General features: G+C 46.0%; 1 protein-coding gene across 3 annotated transcripts in view; it reads right to left on the bottom strand.

Moving 5' to 3' along the window:
* LOC142589565 (uncharacterized) overlaps window positions 1-15863 on the bottom strand; it is a 197505-nt gene that overhangs the window by 80266 nt on the left and 101376 nt on the right. For all 3 annotated transcript variants that reach the window (XM_075701029.1, XM_075701031.1, XM_075701030.1), the window contains exons 2-4: window positions 8533-8781; window positions 2936-3082; window positions 910-1062 (exon numbers count right to left, since the gene is read on the bottom strand). In XM_075701029.1, the coding sequence (XP_075557144.1) occupies window positions 910-1062; window positions 2936-3082; window positions 8533-8686 (454 nt within the window). In that variant the 5' untranslated portion in view covers window positions 8687-8781. The remainder of the gene's footprint in view (window positions 1-909; window positions 1063-2935; window positions 3083-8532; window positions 8782-15863) is intronic.

Genomic DNA, 15863 nt, shown 5'->3' with positions numbered 1-15863 from the left:
GAAGTATATGAACTCGAACTAAGGCTGTGCAGGTTCATGGTTAAGAAGACCCCTCAGCCTATACTTGTAACGCTTGTGAAATGCTCAGGAACGAACAGCGGTACAATTTTGTCTTTCTTTCTGTGGGGAAGCCTGCCCTGAAAACCTCAGCCACCTTCAATGCTTAATGTACAGTGGCTCGTCACTTTTTCTGAGGCCAACTTTTGTTTTCTCCTGTCGCCAGAATTAATCTTCATTTCTGACATAGCTCTCACCTACTTGACATCGGGCCAAGATGACTGTCATCTAGTTGTGAGAACGCAAATGCAAATGAGTCAGTTTCCCAACTGATCGGTCCAGTCCAAGGCAAACAAGGGCAGGAAACCATTACATATGAATGCCAGAAATGAAAAATAGTGAACGCCTGCAACATAGTTTGAACATGCAAACCTATAAATGTATAAGCCAGACTCAATCAAAGACAACCAAAGGTGTCCATCCTCGTTCATGAATATATTGACTCATACTCTATTCACACTCACTTTACACGTGTAAGATAGAATGCTAGGGAGTGATGAAGGGAGTGAGTGAATGAGAATACAAACAGGAGTGAGTGTTGGTGAGTACATGGGGATGGCACTATGTGAGGCAGTTTCAGTTAACATGAACACCAATGAAAGTCAATGGACGTGGGTATGTATGAGCGAGTGCTGATGAATGAAAGTGCTTGAATGGGTGCCATTAGGTGTGATTAAGAACATGCACAACTGTGAGTGATCACGAGTGGGCGTGAGTAGAAACTTGAGTGAGTGCAGACGACTGCAAGTGCGCATGAGTGTGAGTGAGTACAAATGAGTACAAAACAAAAGGTACAAAACCCATGAGAGGTACAAAACCCATGAAGACAAAGTAAGCTCTCCACTAACTTACCTCGGTCCAGCAGCGAAGGATAATGGGAAGCAGAGTGTGCCAAGCGGGGAAACAAGCTACCAGGGGGCCCAAAAGGGTCTGGTGGAGAGCCCAGTGGTGGGAATAGTGAGTAGTAGCTCCCTCCATAGCGGCTGTAGCCTGGAGATGTTGACACTGCGTTCACACAGCATCAAAAGTCCCAATAAGCAAGGTGCAGCAATGTAGACAATGTCGCTCTCACTCCTATTTTATTTATTTCACCTTAGAGGCTTGACGGCATTGCATAAAAGGAGGGCTTAAAGTACATGCATTCATGGCTCATGAGAACGCAACAAAAACAAAAAAACATAAAGAAGGAAAAGAAAAGCAGTCCAGTATTAACAACAATGGTAAGGAAGTTCTAGTGTGGGCAAAGCTAATAAAGTTACACAATCACTGGTTAGCTTTCAGAAAGCGGGCATATAGGACCATCAAATGTGTAGCACAATGATAGTGATTAGAGTACACAATGAATCATTTGCGACAAAGAGAACACATACATGTCAAGTAGCATTTCAGTTTATCACTAAATTAATTTCGATTGCTACATGCGACAATTTTACCAAGGAGGGAATTCTACAAAATAATTGCATGAGAAAAAATTAATTTGACATTGCTAATTGACCAGGGATATGCTTTAGGAGTAGGCTGTGACTAAGGCTAACGGAAGTTCGCAAAGGCGGTTTTAACAAGTCATGCCTTGAAAGTGGGTAGAATAGTTAATAGGAATTATTATGCGCACTTCTAAAGAGGTGACGTGTTCATTCAATTCATAGCTCTCCATTGACCACACTTTGGCTAACAGGATAATGTATGCAATGAGGGTGATGAACTTAAAAATGCAACATATACAAAAGAAGAGGTAAAGAAATATATACATAAAAAATGTCAAGAACAGGCACAACATAATAATTGCTCAAGTGAAAAAATGTTAAGAGCGAATAGCTGAAACCTTCCTAGCCAAGAAAAGTGCAGAAGAAAAGCTGACAGGGCAGATGCAGCAAAAATAAAATCTGATGGTATGACAACAGCGCAATTACTAAACATATAACATGCATTATGTTACATTTAATACTTAGCAGGCAATGTTGTAGAAGCTACACAAGGAGTCTAGTCATACAACTGCACTCCAGGCATTTCATATTGCAGCTGTTTTTTGTCTATGGCACTTCCTATGGAATAACTACTTCCTATATGATTATAAAAGTACAACTTGTAGATGTAATGTTATGCCAAATGGCATATTATTTGTGAATTTCAGTGCTTTCAGTATGCTACTTATGTTTTGTGCCCTGTGGCTGCTAGTCACAGGAACATGAACTGTGCTACATTCAGATCTGTGACACCTTTCATTTAATAATTACATCATATATTGTGGCATATGAGTATGAAACTTAATGTTACATTGAATTACATGACACTTACCTATACCTTTCTTTCATATGTGACACACTGTTTTTCACATGCAAATGCAAGCAGGGTGAGAAGGCTCTCCAGACTTCATAGTATGGCCTGTTATAAACCCTTCCTATGTTTACACACACAAGCCTTAAGATATTTCTTATTAAGCCCTTTGGAACAGCCTGCTAAAGTTGGTGGGCAAGATAGACTGCACAAGTTACAATAGCTTATAAATAAATGGAACTCTCCATCTGGCACCAGTTTTACTGCGCAGTTAGAATGCTTGACAAATGAATTAAGTTTAAGAAGAAAGGTACATACATTAGCTCGACACATGCAGCAGATTCCTGATAATTCAACTCATTAATACATGCACCTATAGCAAACTGCACGACAAAATACTCATTCTTCCTTGCCTGGCTTGGCTCTTAAAATTTTATGACCTTTTCTCGGTTCATGAACACACTGTTTCCAGAGCGTGGATAAAAGGGTCTATACATAAAAGTGCGGCTGACTGTGCTATAGATGACAGTAATCTGACCACACTCTCTGCAGCTAGAGTGCCGTCCTCTGAAAGGGACAGGAGTGTCAGAAATGGTGCACTCACTATCGGGCGGAGGAGTTGGGGGCCAGAACTGTCGCATGGCAGCCATGTTGGGTGACGTGTGCGGAGCCCGGAAGCTGCCCAGGGGACCCAGGGGGCTCCCTCCTGGGCTGGATGCGTTGTTGCTCAGTGCACTCAGGTAAGGGAATACTGCACAAAGATGGCATGCATCAATCATACACAAAACACAGATGATGCAGAGACAATAGAGAAAGCTGTATAATCAAGGAGCAAGATCAGAGATATCTTGCTAAAAGCAATGCACAAGAACAGAAATAAGAAAGTGAACACTCCACCAGTACGACTTGCATGTAGCTTCCATCTTTTGTCCATGTCTGTTCTCATGTGTTGCTGCAAGCAAGGGCTCCAAACCCGGCATAACAGAAAAACTTTTATGCCTATTGGGGCTTATCTTGTCTGCTAACCAAAATTGTCATCAATCATGCAAACACTTACTCTGCACTTCGCTGCTGCTCTCCTGTCAGGAAAGCTATTTAATGTCGATATGTGCATGCCGTTTGTGACCTTAACGTACAGGGAGTGTGGCATTAAAGAAAGGAGATGCAAACAAGTTAGAATATGCTTAAGGCTGGGAGACAAAGTAAGCACTAAAAGGTGCAAATTTTCCTTAGAGTGCAAGTGTTAAGCACACTTTTAAAATATGGGCCGACATGAATCACTTAACTGAGAAAACAAACAAACTGAGAAAACAAGAGCAGTCTTGTACCTTTGCCAAAGAAAAATAATATAACAGCCAATGGACAATTTGCAAAGATATTCGGTGCATGCACAAGAAAGGTATTTTCCAACCACAGTGCTCTCAACTACAAGTTTATTGAATAGCAATATTGCCTCTTTGTGGCCAGGTGTGGAAAAATCTATGATGACATACAATTTTCTAAGGCCATTGTGCTCCCTCTTCCTCCCTGGGTGGGACCATGCCTAGAGCTTGTTCACACTGGCAACTCGCAGAGATTGTACAGCCAAGTTGATTGCACAGCATCCCGCGCAAGTTTATCTCCTCTGGTGGAAAAGGTCAGTGGCCAGCCGCTTAATTTCCCACTCCCGCAACTGCACTCACAAATGTGCTGAACTAATCAGCGGTGCAGGAGCAGGGTGTCTGTACATGCTAACACTTATTTTATGTGGCAATGGCAGTGCGAGCAAATGTGAAAATATATTGGTGTTGTGATGGGCAGGCCACACTTGCCAGTGTGAACATCGACTGCCGTGAGTTACTCCTTGGTCGCCAGTCAGGGTCGGTCGAGCAACCTCTGCCAATTTCCGATGTGAATGTGCCCTAAGAGGGAGAAATGTAGTCTGGAAATGAGAGTTCTTGGCTGGAACACAGCCTTGCAGGGCAGCTGACTTACAGATTTTTGCATGTGGTCTATTAGCGTCTCCTTGAAAAATAATGATGTAGAGTTAGTGAACACTGCAAAGACTCTTGGAATGGTTTCTTCCATAACATCTAACCTGGTACGAACACACTGAATACCTTTGATGAAAAATATCTGGCACTATTAGCACTATTTCATGATTAAGGCACACTTATGCTCCTACCTAAAGCGAAAATTTTACGGCTACTAGTCTTGCCACTCCTACAATAGTGAACTATCGTTTGGTGCATCACTGGTCTTATACTATAATAACGAAGCTAGGCTGCTATTTTGTAGCAATGCCTTTTTCGGTGCTACTGCCTTTCAGCGCTTTTCATGTCTCTGAGTGGCAGTGTTTGATGCTCCGCCCAGAGCAGAGCATCACTTGACCACTCGCGAATGCAAAAAGCATTGAAAGGCATTAACACCCGGAAAACGCACTGCTACAATATCGCTGCCCTCATATACTGCAGACCTCTATGCTCACACTATGCTTAACCTTTCCCTAAACTACCAATATTTTATACGTGTTCTGTTTATTTTGCTATAGAATGATTACCTGCAAGTGTTTTCTTGCTATATAATGGAAACTGCATACTTTTCTTAGCCAACCTGAAAAATCTGGAGAAAAAAACCCGGATTGTTCCCACCTCTAAACCATGAGGTCTTAAACCACGGCTACATTACATAGTAACACTTGTTGTATTAAAGGTTATTCTAACAGAATTTCGATCCTCTATTTGCCTCCGACAAAGCCATTAAGTGTTTCCGCCAAAATGCATAGTTCCAGAAGTGAGGTATTAAGCATGAAATGCTTTTAGCTCCTGTTGTGAGCGAACTCCAAGTGACCTTTAGCAAAAAGCCAGATACTTTATCCGGGCACTAAAAACGAGAACATGCAGGCAAGTTGCGACAAGGAAACGACATCATCCAGGCAACCAGTCAAGACCACATTACATGCACTAGTTACTTTCCAAAGAAGTTACAAAAAATATTGCTCCCGAGTTCTTCCAAATGTTCGTTCACAATATCACTTAAGCTGCAACTTCAAGTATGCCGAAGTTTTATGTGTCATTTCCAATGGCGACGATCAAAAGGCAGATACAGGGAACTAAACACTTGATTGTCATCTTTTGGCGCTAAGGCAGAGTTGCCTGTGCTCTTTTCAATGCCAGCGATTCATGAGGTCAGCGGCCTGTCTGGCGTGCTGGTAGCATTCTAGCCAGTAGCGTTCACCATGCTGCGAGTGGCCTTTTGATCGAGACAATACTTTCAATGAGGCTCCGTCTGTGACAGAAAACTATTGCATCCATATGGACCAGGGCACAGTACGGCGTGGTGCAGTGTGATGTGGTAGCTAATATCAAGATTGTGGCTAGCATCATCTCCAACCAATCTGCTTTGCAGTAGCCATTTCATGCTTACATCTACTCTCTAGTATGGGAGAGCCAGCAATTTATTTCTTAATGTGCCATTTGAGTGCTTATTATTTTACTGATTAGCATTTTGTTTAAGCAAAGTACAATTATATATATATATATATATATATATATATATATATATATATATATATATATATATATATATATATAAGTGCTATGATAGTGCCTAGTATTCTGGTATATTTTGTTGAACCAATAGAGTTTTAACTTGTTTGTAAATGTATTAACATTCAGATAATACTGGGTTACAGATGTGGATAGCAACAACAACGCTGGTAGCGACAACTTGTGTCACCTTGTTCACCATAAAGTGGTGGGCACGTTCTCGTGTTAGATGGGTGTTCTTGTCAATGAAAAATTTTAAAAGGCTGCACGTTAACAATTATGGTGTGGCCAACACATTAAACCAACAGTTAAGTATGTAACATGGTTTACCACAGCTCTGTACCCCCCCCCCCCCCCCGGTTAAACTCAGTACCACAAGATGGCGCCACCAACCTGCCTGCTCACGTTTACGTCTACAAACAACCTACAACTCCCTAATAGAGCTTTAGCGTGTCAGTAGAGTATTAGTCAGGGTGTCTACAAAGCTGACATTTCCAAATTCCCTGAGTTTTCTCAACTTTCCCCGAGTGCCTTTGCAAAATTCTCAGAGTGACAAAGAACTTTGTTTTATATGTCAAGACAGGCTGACGTCATGTCGCCCGATATTTCCGCTCTCTAGTAAACGTGTTAAAAAAAAAGATTAATCCAGTTTGAATAGTAAGGAGTAGTGTTTATTTTATTGCGAAAGAAAACAGAAGGGTGGGGTTAGTAAAATGCACAGTGAATAAAATGTCTTCGAAAAAAGAATTTAAAACCCATTGCAAATACAGAGTAGAACGTTCTCTAATACGAATAAAAAGGAGGTGCATACAGGAGCAAATATATCCGAATATGAGCTATTTCTATCAACTGATAGCAAGCGCATTCTTTCGCAATAGCTGGTAAGTCAGCTTCAGCTGTCCTGACATACTCTCAGCTCATGCACAATGCTTCAGTGTTGCGTTTCACTGCTTTAAAGAGTTCATTCTGGTTTGGATGAAAGACACCTGCATTTCGGCATCAGCCAACACTTGTTTTTTGAGCTCAAATCCTTCCAAGAAGTCGGCCGGCATGCTTCCTTTCTCGTTCATTCCACGATGCATAAGTCATTTGTGTTCCGCGCGTTCGCCCCACGGACCATTTGAAGCAACCTCTTGGTCAGTTGTACAGTCAACGTCCCATTTTTCGGACTCCCTAGGGGCCGCGATAACATAAAAAAAATCAGGCAGTTTGAAAAAAAATGAATGCATGTCTTTTACTGCCCTTAAAGGCTCAAATCGCCACAGGCACATCCGAAAAAGCTCTGACGGCCAGCCAGTACACTTATTAGGTATACCGGGGCTCCTACTGTGACAGGAGATGGTGGGTGCATGCGTGTATAATGAAGGAACACATATAGTGTCCCGTGACAATTGACCCTTCCCACGCTTGTTATGCTTCACCGCAATACTTTCGCGCATGCTTCACAGCGTAACACTGCTGTATTGAGGCGAAGCTGACTTTCGGGAACCGGAATTACGCAACACACCGTGCTTTCCGAGCTTCGAAGTCAATTGCAAGGACTACAAAGACGGACTCGGTGCCATTGCTGACAGCGGCAAATTCTTTAGCGAACGCCTAAGCAGCTAGGCCTAGCGTTGCCGCGGTGGTCTACGGCTGCCAGCGGATCTGCGCGCGAGAGCGCCGGTACCGTAGCGCCGGCTCGAGACGGCGAGGTGATCAAAATGGCGGCAGTGGTCCTGCGGTCACGGAAAAGCCCGGAAAATCGGACGGCGAAGGGTTCTTGCGTCCGAAATTTCAGACGTTCTTATACTGTGGGTGGGGTACGTGGTGGTGCCGCAAAGCCGTCCGAATTATCGGGAGTCCGGGAAGTCGCTCGTTGACTGTACACTGGCAACTCCTCCAGCCGACGACAGGACGTCAAAGACGATCTATTAAGATTCCTGTCTGTTACTCGTGCCAGCATTACCGCGACTTTCGATCCTTGTAATAAGATTACAGCTAATTTTCCCTGATTCAAGCACAAGTTCCTTGAGTTTTCCCTGAGTATTTCCAGACAACTCAGCATCCCTGGGAATTTCCGGTTTTCCCGGTTTCCACATTTGGTAGACACCCTGATTAGTGCTTGCGGAATATTGGTTACCAGACGTCTTATGATGAAAAGTTTACCCAGAGAGCACACAACGTTAATGGACAGCTTTGGCTTGTCCGCAACCGTCTTGCTATTTACGGATTACTGGAGTCATGGACGGCAGTTGGGAAGCTGGTAGTGACATCTCCTGACGCTTTGTTCAGCTACGTAGAATATAACCAGATCACTGGAGTATTAGCTTTGTGTGCTCTCTCAAACCTTTTGTCACAAGATGTCGCTACCAGCATTGTTGCTGCCATACAGCTCCCTGGTAAAACGGTATTCCGCAAACGCTAATACCATTTATGGACAAGCTAAAACTCTTTAATACTGCAGTAACTCACCATTTCTGCTTGACTGCTGGTATACAGGGTTGATAGCAACATAATCCTTCCTTTTGCAATTTTCTTTCTACGAGAACACTCACCAGACCGCAGATTTTCAAACACGTCGTAGTTGAACTAAGTGTCACAAGATGGTAATACGAGCACCAACAAGCTAAAACTCTCCGACGATGTTCACGTGCGCGACATCTGTATTCCGCGTGCAAAGGAAGATGCTCACGGGCGGCCCCTCCGGCTGCTGCTGCGACTGCGGCGGCAGATGTGGTCGGCACCGAGTGCTGCTGCATGAGCAGCCTCGCGTAGTGCTGCTGCAGCGGGCAGGGGGCCCCCGGGGCGAAGCGCGCTTCCAGGGGGCTCGGGGCCTGGCCCTCCATGCCTCCGCTTGCGCGCGCATCAGACCCCACCGCCGGCCGCCGCGCACCCGCCGCGCTCCGTCGGACCCCGCTCGACGACGACGACGCCCCGCAACCTGCGGAAGACAAGACACGCAACGATCAGACGGCACCAAGAACCTACGTCGCGCATTCCTTTCTGAGAGCAGATCCAAGCGGTTTATTTCCCACCTCGCATCGGCGAAGTGGGAAAGTGGCGAGTCGTCGAGCGACATTTGACCGTCAGGTGTCAGGCAAGGAGACGCGATCCCCCCCCAATGCTATTCACCGCATGCTTGGAAGAAGTGTTGCCATTAAACTAGGAAGGATCAGTATCGAGTAATGATCAACGGAGAATATTGCAGCAACCTACGCCTTACAGATGGCACTGTCATCCTGTTCAGCAACGATGGAGATCACTTGCAAATAATGATTGAGGAACTATGCCGAGAAAGTTTAGTATGGTTGATGATTAACACGTAGAAGACAAGGGTAACGTTTAATAAAGCCTAGTAAGAGAACTGGAATTAGTGATTGGCAGTCAGACTCTAGAATCTCTGCAAGAGTACGTTTTTCTAGGCCGAGTGGCGTAGCTTGAAAACAATTTTAAGCATTAAAAGCTTTTAGCTACCGTTGTCCGAGACCTTCAAGTTACCTTTAGCCGAAAGCTAGAGTTGTTATCCAGGCAAGTTGCGAGAACAAAATGAAATCACCCGTGCAAGCAGTCAAAACATAAGTAAACAGAAAATATTGCTTCCGCGTCCTTCCTAATGTTTGTTCACAATATCATTCAAGCTGTAAATTATAGTACGCTGAAGTTTTATTTGTCATTTGCAATAGCGACGTTCAAAAGGCAGATAAAGGGCACCATACACTTCACTGTCATCTTTTGGCGGTCCGCGAGTTCCGCGGCGCAGGTTCTGCGTCGCTTCGAGAGATGGCGCCTCGCTGCGTGGCGCCATCTCTCGAGGCGTTTCTACCAGCCGCGGTGGCTTAGCGGTTATGGTATAGCGCTGCTAAGCACGAGGTCGCGGGATCAAATACCGGCCGCGGCGGCCGCATTTCCATAGAGGCGAAATACGAAATCGTCCGTGTCCCGTGCGCATTGGTCCCCTGGTGGTCAAAATTAATCCGGAGTCCCCCACTACGGCGTGCTTCATAATCAAATCGTGGTTTTGGCACGTAATGCCCCAGAATTCAATTCATTCTTCTTCTAGCTGGGCAGTGTGCTCTGTCCCACTGGCGCCTTTCACTGCCTTCAGCCGGTTTTCTTCTTCTAGCGTCCATATGGGCGAGTGCACAGTGTGGCGTGGTGCGGTGTGCCGTTGTGAACATGCACTACGCCCATTTTAAGATTGCGGCTAGCATATAATCTCCAACCAATGTGCTTTGCCGGTTGCCATTTCATACCGTTAGATAACCGTTGGACCATTAGGGCTACATAATGGCTACCAAGAGAAGGGAAACGCAGTGGAGGGCGGCAGAGGACTATAGGTGGAGCGATGAAATTAGGAAATTCACGGCCGTTAGCTGCAATGAGTTGGCGCAGGATAGGGGTAATTGGAGATCGCAGGGAGGGGCCTTCGTCCTGGCAGTGGACATAAAACAAGCTGCTGATGATGATGATGACGATGACGATGATATGCTTACATCTACTCTCGCTAACGGGAGAGCCAGAAATTTTTTATTTGGGGGAGGAGTAACGCACAGAAGAAAATCTGCAGAAAAATAACTATTTGTTGAGGAACATATGGCAGGCAAAAACGACAGCGCCAAAGACGAGACGAGGGCAGTCTGGGATTTTCGATGGCACCTTCAAATGCCGTGTGACTGATGCTATTTAATTATTTACTAATTTAACAAAAAAAAATGGTTATGCCACAGTTGTAACACATTTATTACATATATATGCAGATCCAACGAAGCAGAGAGGTTAATTTAACGTGACAAACGACGAAACCCAAGACCCGTACACAAGAGAAGAGAAATGCACAACCACACATGCTGGGACTAGCAGCGGAGTTTAATGAAACCCTTGGGTCGAAAAGAAAACCAAGGCGAGCATGCGCCATACAAAAACAGGTAGACATAAAAAACATCGGTCAATGACACTTTCTAAAAACCACATTTCTCCCAGAAAACCATTTGTTTGCATGATAGCGATAAGGAGGGTACGCCCACACACTGATTGTGACCGTGTTCTTGGATTTGTATACTTATTAATCAGTGGAAGACAACGGAAAACACACGGAAGAAACAGTGTTAGAAGGACAAAGGACGAGCGCTGTCTAACAATTGAAATTTACTGAACAATATTTGGTATGCTTCAAAGACTTCTCTCTCGCCTTTCGTGGCTCCCCTATCAATAATTCGGGCATCCTTATAAACAGGATGGCAACACTGGCAAGGGCAAATTCGGCAGTGAGCAGGCAAGTTTGCCCCTCCACCTGACGTCACAGACGTTTCATGTTCTTTTAAGCGAACGCTGACACAGCGTCCCGTCTGTCCGATGTACGCTTTACCACACGACAACGGTATGAGATAAAATAGCACTAGTGGTGCAGTCTGTGAATTTAGGAGCGTGGCGAATAGTGCAGAAGCTCTTAGGTTTCCGACCTTCAAGCCTGGCAGAGAGCCGTTTAAAAGCCTACGTGACGCCGAGAAACGCAACTCGTACGCCATGCCCACAGTGGCAACTTCTTTTTTCACGTCGTGTGAGAACTTCCGGATCCAAGGAATGACTTGCATTAGCTCATTACGATCCGCACTTCCACGAGCGCGTACCCTGCCATCTGTTTCTTTCTTTTCTTTTTTTTTTCAGGTTGTTGAATTTCTTTAAAACGTTATCAGGGACGCCAGCCGCCTATAGACGCTAAATCTGCTCAAAAACTTTGCTGCACTGAGTGGTGGCAGCTTTTCTTGAGAGAATCATTAAAACACAGGGCTACTATGCAACGCTTCACTGATTTTGAGTGTGACGATTCGGCTGCTTCTTAGTGCGGGGGTCATACATCTAGCAAACGTGTCCGGTGGTAGAAAATGTAAGTTTCAAGTCTAAAAAACCTTGTTTTATCCTCTGACGCCAGTTCCTTGGTGAAATTTAGTGCTTTTCTGTATGCTTTGAATGAGTTATAAATGTCACATAATGCCCTATCTAGGTCCGCAAGGTTCTTTAGGTTTAACGAAGTTAAAAAAAAAAATCAACAAACGTGAAGACTTCTGCCACCCTATCATCGACCAATCAGCAACTCAAAGCATTGTCAAATTTTTTGCACAAAACTGGGGCCACGTTGTACCCTATACAAATTGCGTTCTAATGCGCAAAGTGTCCTCAATTTCAATGGACGTCGATGACAAGAACATGATTAAAAGCTGCAGGAATTAGACGCCACAGGCGTACAGGAACGAGACTTCCCCATTTTCTTCAATTGGCTCACGAACCGCTACAAACAATTCGGCATGTGGCACTGAAAAGAAAAGTTCTTCAATGTCTAGGAAGAACGCTGTATTAGCAACAGGCTGTTTGTTCACGCAAAAAATCCACGACACAGTCCGAAGATGTGACAGCAAAAGGATCTGATCGTCGTTTGTCAAGATATGTACCAGCAGGCCCAGCACAGACTCTTCTACGGTTAATTTAATGCTATACAACTAACGGCGATGCGTACAATTCATCCTCTGCAATGTGTAATTTAATATCATGCATTATTTATGTTTATGCACTACGCCGCCGCACAGCTACGTCAAAATCCAAACTTAACGACATATATTTAACGTGAAGCCATAATCACAAAGAAGACACGCAGACTCCCTCTTTATTTATAGTCATCATCTTCCCTCATCCCACCTTCACGTGCCGTCCCCCCGTGCAGAGTAATATAGAGCACGTTAGTTCCGGCCGGCCACTCAGCCCTCTTTCAAATAAATTCCCTCCGTCTCACGTCACAGGCGCTACGAGCAGTTAACTTCGTTGTCAGCAGTGACTGCTGCCAAAGCTGTTCGTGGCACTTGTGACGCGAGTCTGCGCGCACCCCGTCGGGCGGATGCCCAGTGCGAGACGACGGAACAGCGACCGGGAACTACAGTCGTAGCGCGCGAAGGCAAGGGCACAGGAAAAGAACAAGGGAGACACGCACGCAGCGTCTCCCTTGTTCTCTTTCTGTCCCTGTGCCTTTTAGCGCTACAGATATATAGTCCCCTGTCGCGCAATACCGACAAGCCCACATTGCTGATATATGGTGGAATAACGACGATTTAACTGATCATTAAAGCGTGACGACGACTGTGCCGAAGACGACGGAACGGCAATGATGGAATAACGACAACGGCACGGCAGCAATGGGGTGACCAGAGGTCCGGTTGCCGCGCGATTTGGAAGCCGAATACGAAAACGGCAAGTATTGCCGCTGTACAGGCATTTCAGTCCGAAGAAAAAGAGCGGGAGAATCGAAAGAGTAACCTAGCAGCCTTTTTGGATTGCTTAGTATTTCCCTAATTTGGCGACATATCGGCGGCCCGCAAGACGCCGCAACCACTGCTGTCCGTCCTAGATTTGTCCGCTTGCGATTCGGGCACCGACATCATCGCAGGGCGGAAGCCGGCCCCGAATGCCCGCACGCACGCGCGCGTCTCGGCGACCGCCCGATGACGCACGAGCCTCCCTCCCGGGCCCGCCTTCCACCGCGGTCGGTTGTCACACGGGAGGCCATGCGTGATACCGCGGCAAGCGACGGATTTCCCCGTAATTACGCGCTCAGGGAAGCGGGCATCGCGTGACGCGGGGCCGCAGGGACGCTGCAACGAGGCGCCCGCTGCGAAAGCTAAAACCCACGCGCAAGAACTCTCGATGCGCCACATACGCTGCCTCCGTGCGACACGTGGGCGACGGGCATTCGTTGCCACAGCATGCACTGCGTTTCTATAGCACACTCACTGTGCAATATCTGCGCCACATCACGCCCCATAGAGCAGGTTCGTAATTTTAACGTGCGACGAATACGATCCATACGGACAACGTTTACATGGTCAACATTTCCCGCAAATTTAAACTCTGTGAAACATTTCGTTTTCCCGGGTCACTGTGAAGCCACGCGTACGTATGTATAACGCTTGTTACAACGCTCCCGGGCGGTGTACTATAATGGACTGCGAAGCCTGTAATTAAACCACAAACACAGAACTTTGTACACGCATCACTTCTAACGTTCACCTCCCCCTCCCTTTATTTACTCACTAAAATGTGAACTCGGTGCCACATTTAGTTATCGCAGCTGGGACATCGGGAAACATTGCGTGTAATGCGTGTACAACGCTTTCCAGCAGTGAGATGTATACGTTGCTGCAAAGGCTGCAATAAATGTTCCCTAGATATGTTTAGTTTTCTGAGGATACCGAGAAAGTGGATAAGAAAGCCTGCAATGCCTACATTAACCCACAAATTTTAAACTTTGCTCGGACATCGTCCCTAGCACGCCCCATTTCCCAACCAAATTGGTACTCGGTGCCGCATTCAGTTTTCCCAAGACAGTGGGAAGCACTGCATCTCGTGGCTCTTATATAGTTTGTTTGATCTTTTTCCTACAGATTCTGCATTAACTTTCACAGTGCAAACGTTGTCCGTGCATCACCCATAACATCCAAAGTACGCGCGTCGTGTAACGTAGAATGAAACGAGTATTTAGCAAATATTTGCAAAGACTATTTAATTACTCGCAAAGCCCCTAATTATTCTACACACTTCAATATTTCGGTGCACAAAGCCCATAACACGCTTCCTGTTCTCTAAGTCGCTGCCGTCATTTGGTTCCCACACAAGAACAATTTTCTGCGCATTTCATACAGACATCTAAAGGAGCCCAAACTACAGTTCGGCAATTTTCACTTAACACATAACTAACCTATACACTTCAATCCTAGCCCGCACGTCAAACTTTCTTTAAATATATAGTTTAAACACGCTGCATTATTTTGTTTATCTCAACCGGTTGCACCGGAAAGCCCGAACATGCGGTTCCCAAGCGCTTCTTAGTGGCTCGTAAATACACCCACACACACACACACACACACACACACACACACACACACACACACACACACACACACACACACACACACACACACACACACACGCAGGGCTGCGTTCGTTTTCAGTTCAATTTTGTTGCGGCACGGTATGGCCACTGTTCTGAACTGTCGGCGTCCGCACACTCGAAATCGGTGGTTATAGTTATCGAAATGAAAAATCCGGTTCAAACTTTCGCACACGCTGTCCAATGCAATCACTGCACGTCTAACTACTCGCGATCATAATCATAACATCAAAAAACAATAATGACAATATAACGGAGGGGATAGAGAGAACAAAAGAAGACGCTAAAATTTGTTGTCGGTCGCTTCAGGCCTGTGCGTCTCGCGAGTCGCGCCGCAGAAGCCACGCACTGCGCTCTTCACAAGTGCGGCCTTCCGAGGCCTCCGCGAAGTTGCCTTCGACTGCGGTGCGGGGAAAGCGCGCGAGTATCAGTCCATGGTTGAACGACCCGCCGGTGGGTATCGGGAGGGGCTCGTTAAAAACGCCGCGGTCACGTGTGTGGCACAGCCAATGGGTGCGGAGACGCCCCACTTTTCCTTTTTCCGGTGGCGCGAGCCGGGCGTGACTCATGGAGTGGCGCGCGGTAGCCCGCAGGGCGTGACGGGTCTGCCGTGACCTTGGCATTCATTCAGGGTCACGCCTTCCATGCCGCTCTATCCCGCCGGTTTTCCTCTCCGTGAGGAACACCACGTGACGAGGTGAAATGTCGCTCACTTTTTCTGTAACACCAAACAAGCTCGCAGAGCCAATTCGCTTTTGATTTCGCTTTGCGCACACGAAAGTCGGCAATCCCAGATGATGGAAATAAACGGAGCGGATTCCGAAAGTATCGACCGGTGGTGCGAGTGGAATTGTGCGACGTAGCCTGTACATGGTTAAAAGAAAAGGAAAAGACGCAAGCGTGAATCCATATGCAAACGAAGGTCAATAAGCACAGACATGTTGAGACGCCTACATCGCGCCGAGGCACCACTTTCACACACCGAGGCAAGGTGTGAAAGCCGGCGCTGCCGCTTCCAATAAAACCGATACAGCGGCGAAAATGCCTCGTAGAAAAGTGTCAGCCCACAGCATATATCGTTTTCGCGCAAT

Source organism: Dermacentor variabilis, chromosome 8, assembly GCF_050947875.1.
Source record: "Dermacentor variabilis isolate Ectoservices chromosome 8, ASM5094787v1, whole genome shotgun sequence".
NCBI classification, from domain to species: Eukaryota; Metazoa; Arthropoda; class Arachnida; order Ixodida; family Ixodidae; genus Dermacentor; species Dermacentor variabilis.
This window is presented reverse-complemented; position numbering and strand designations above follow the sequence as displayed.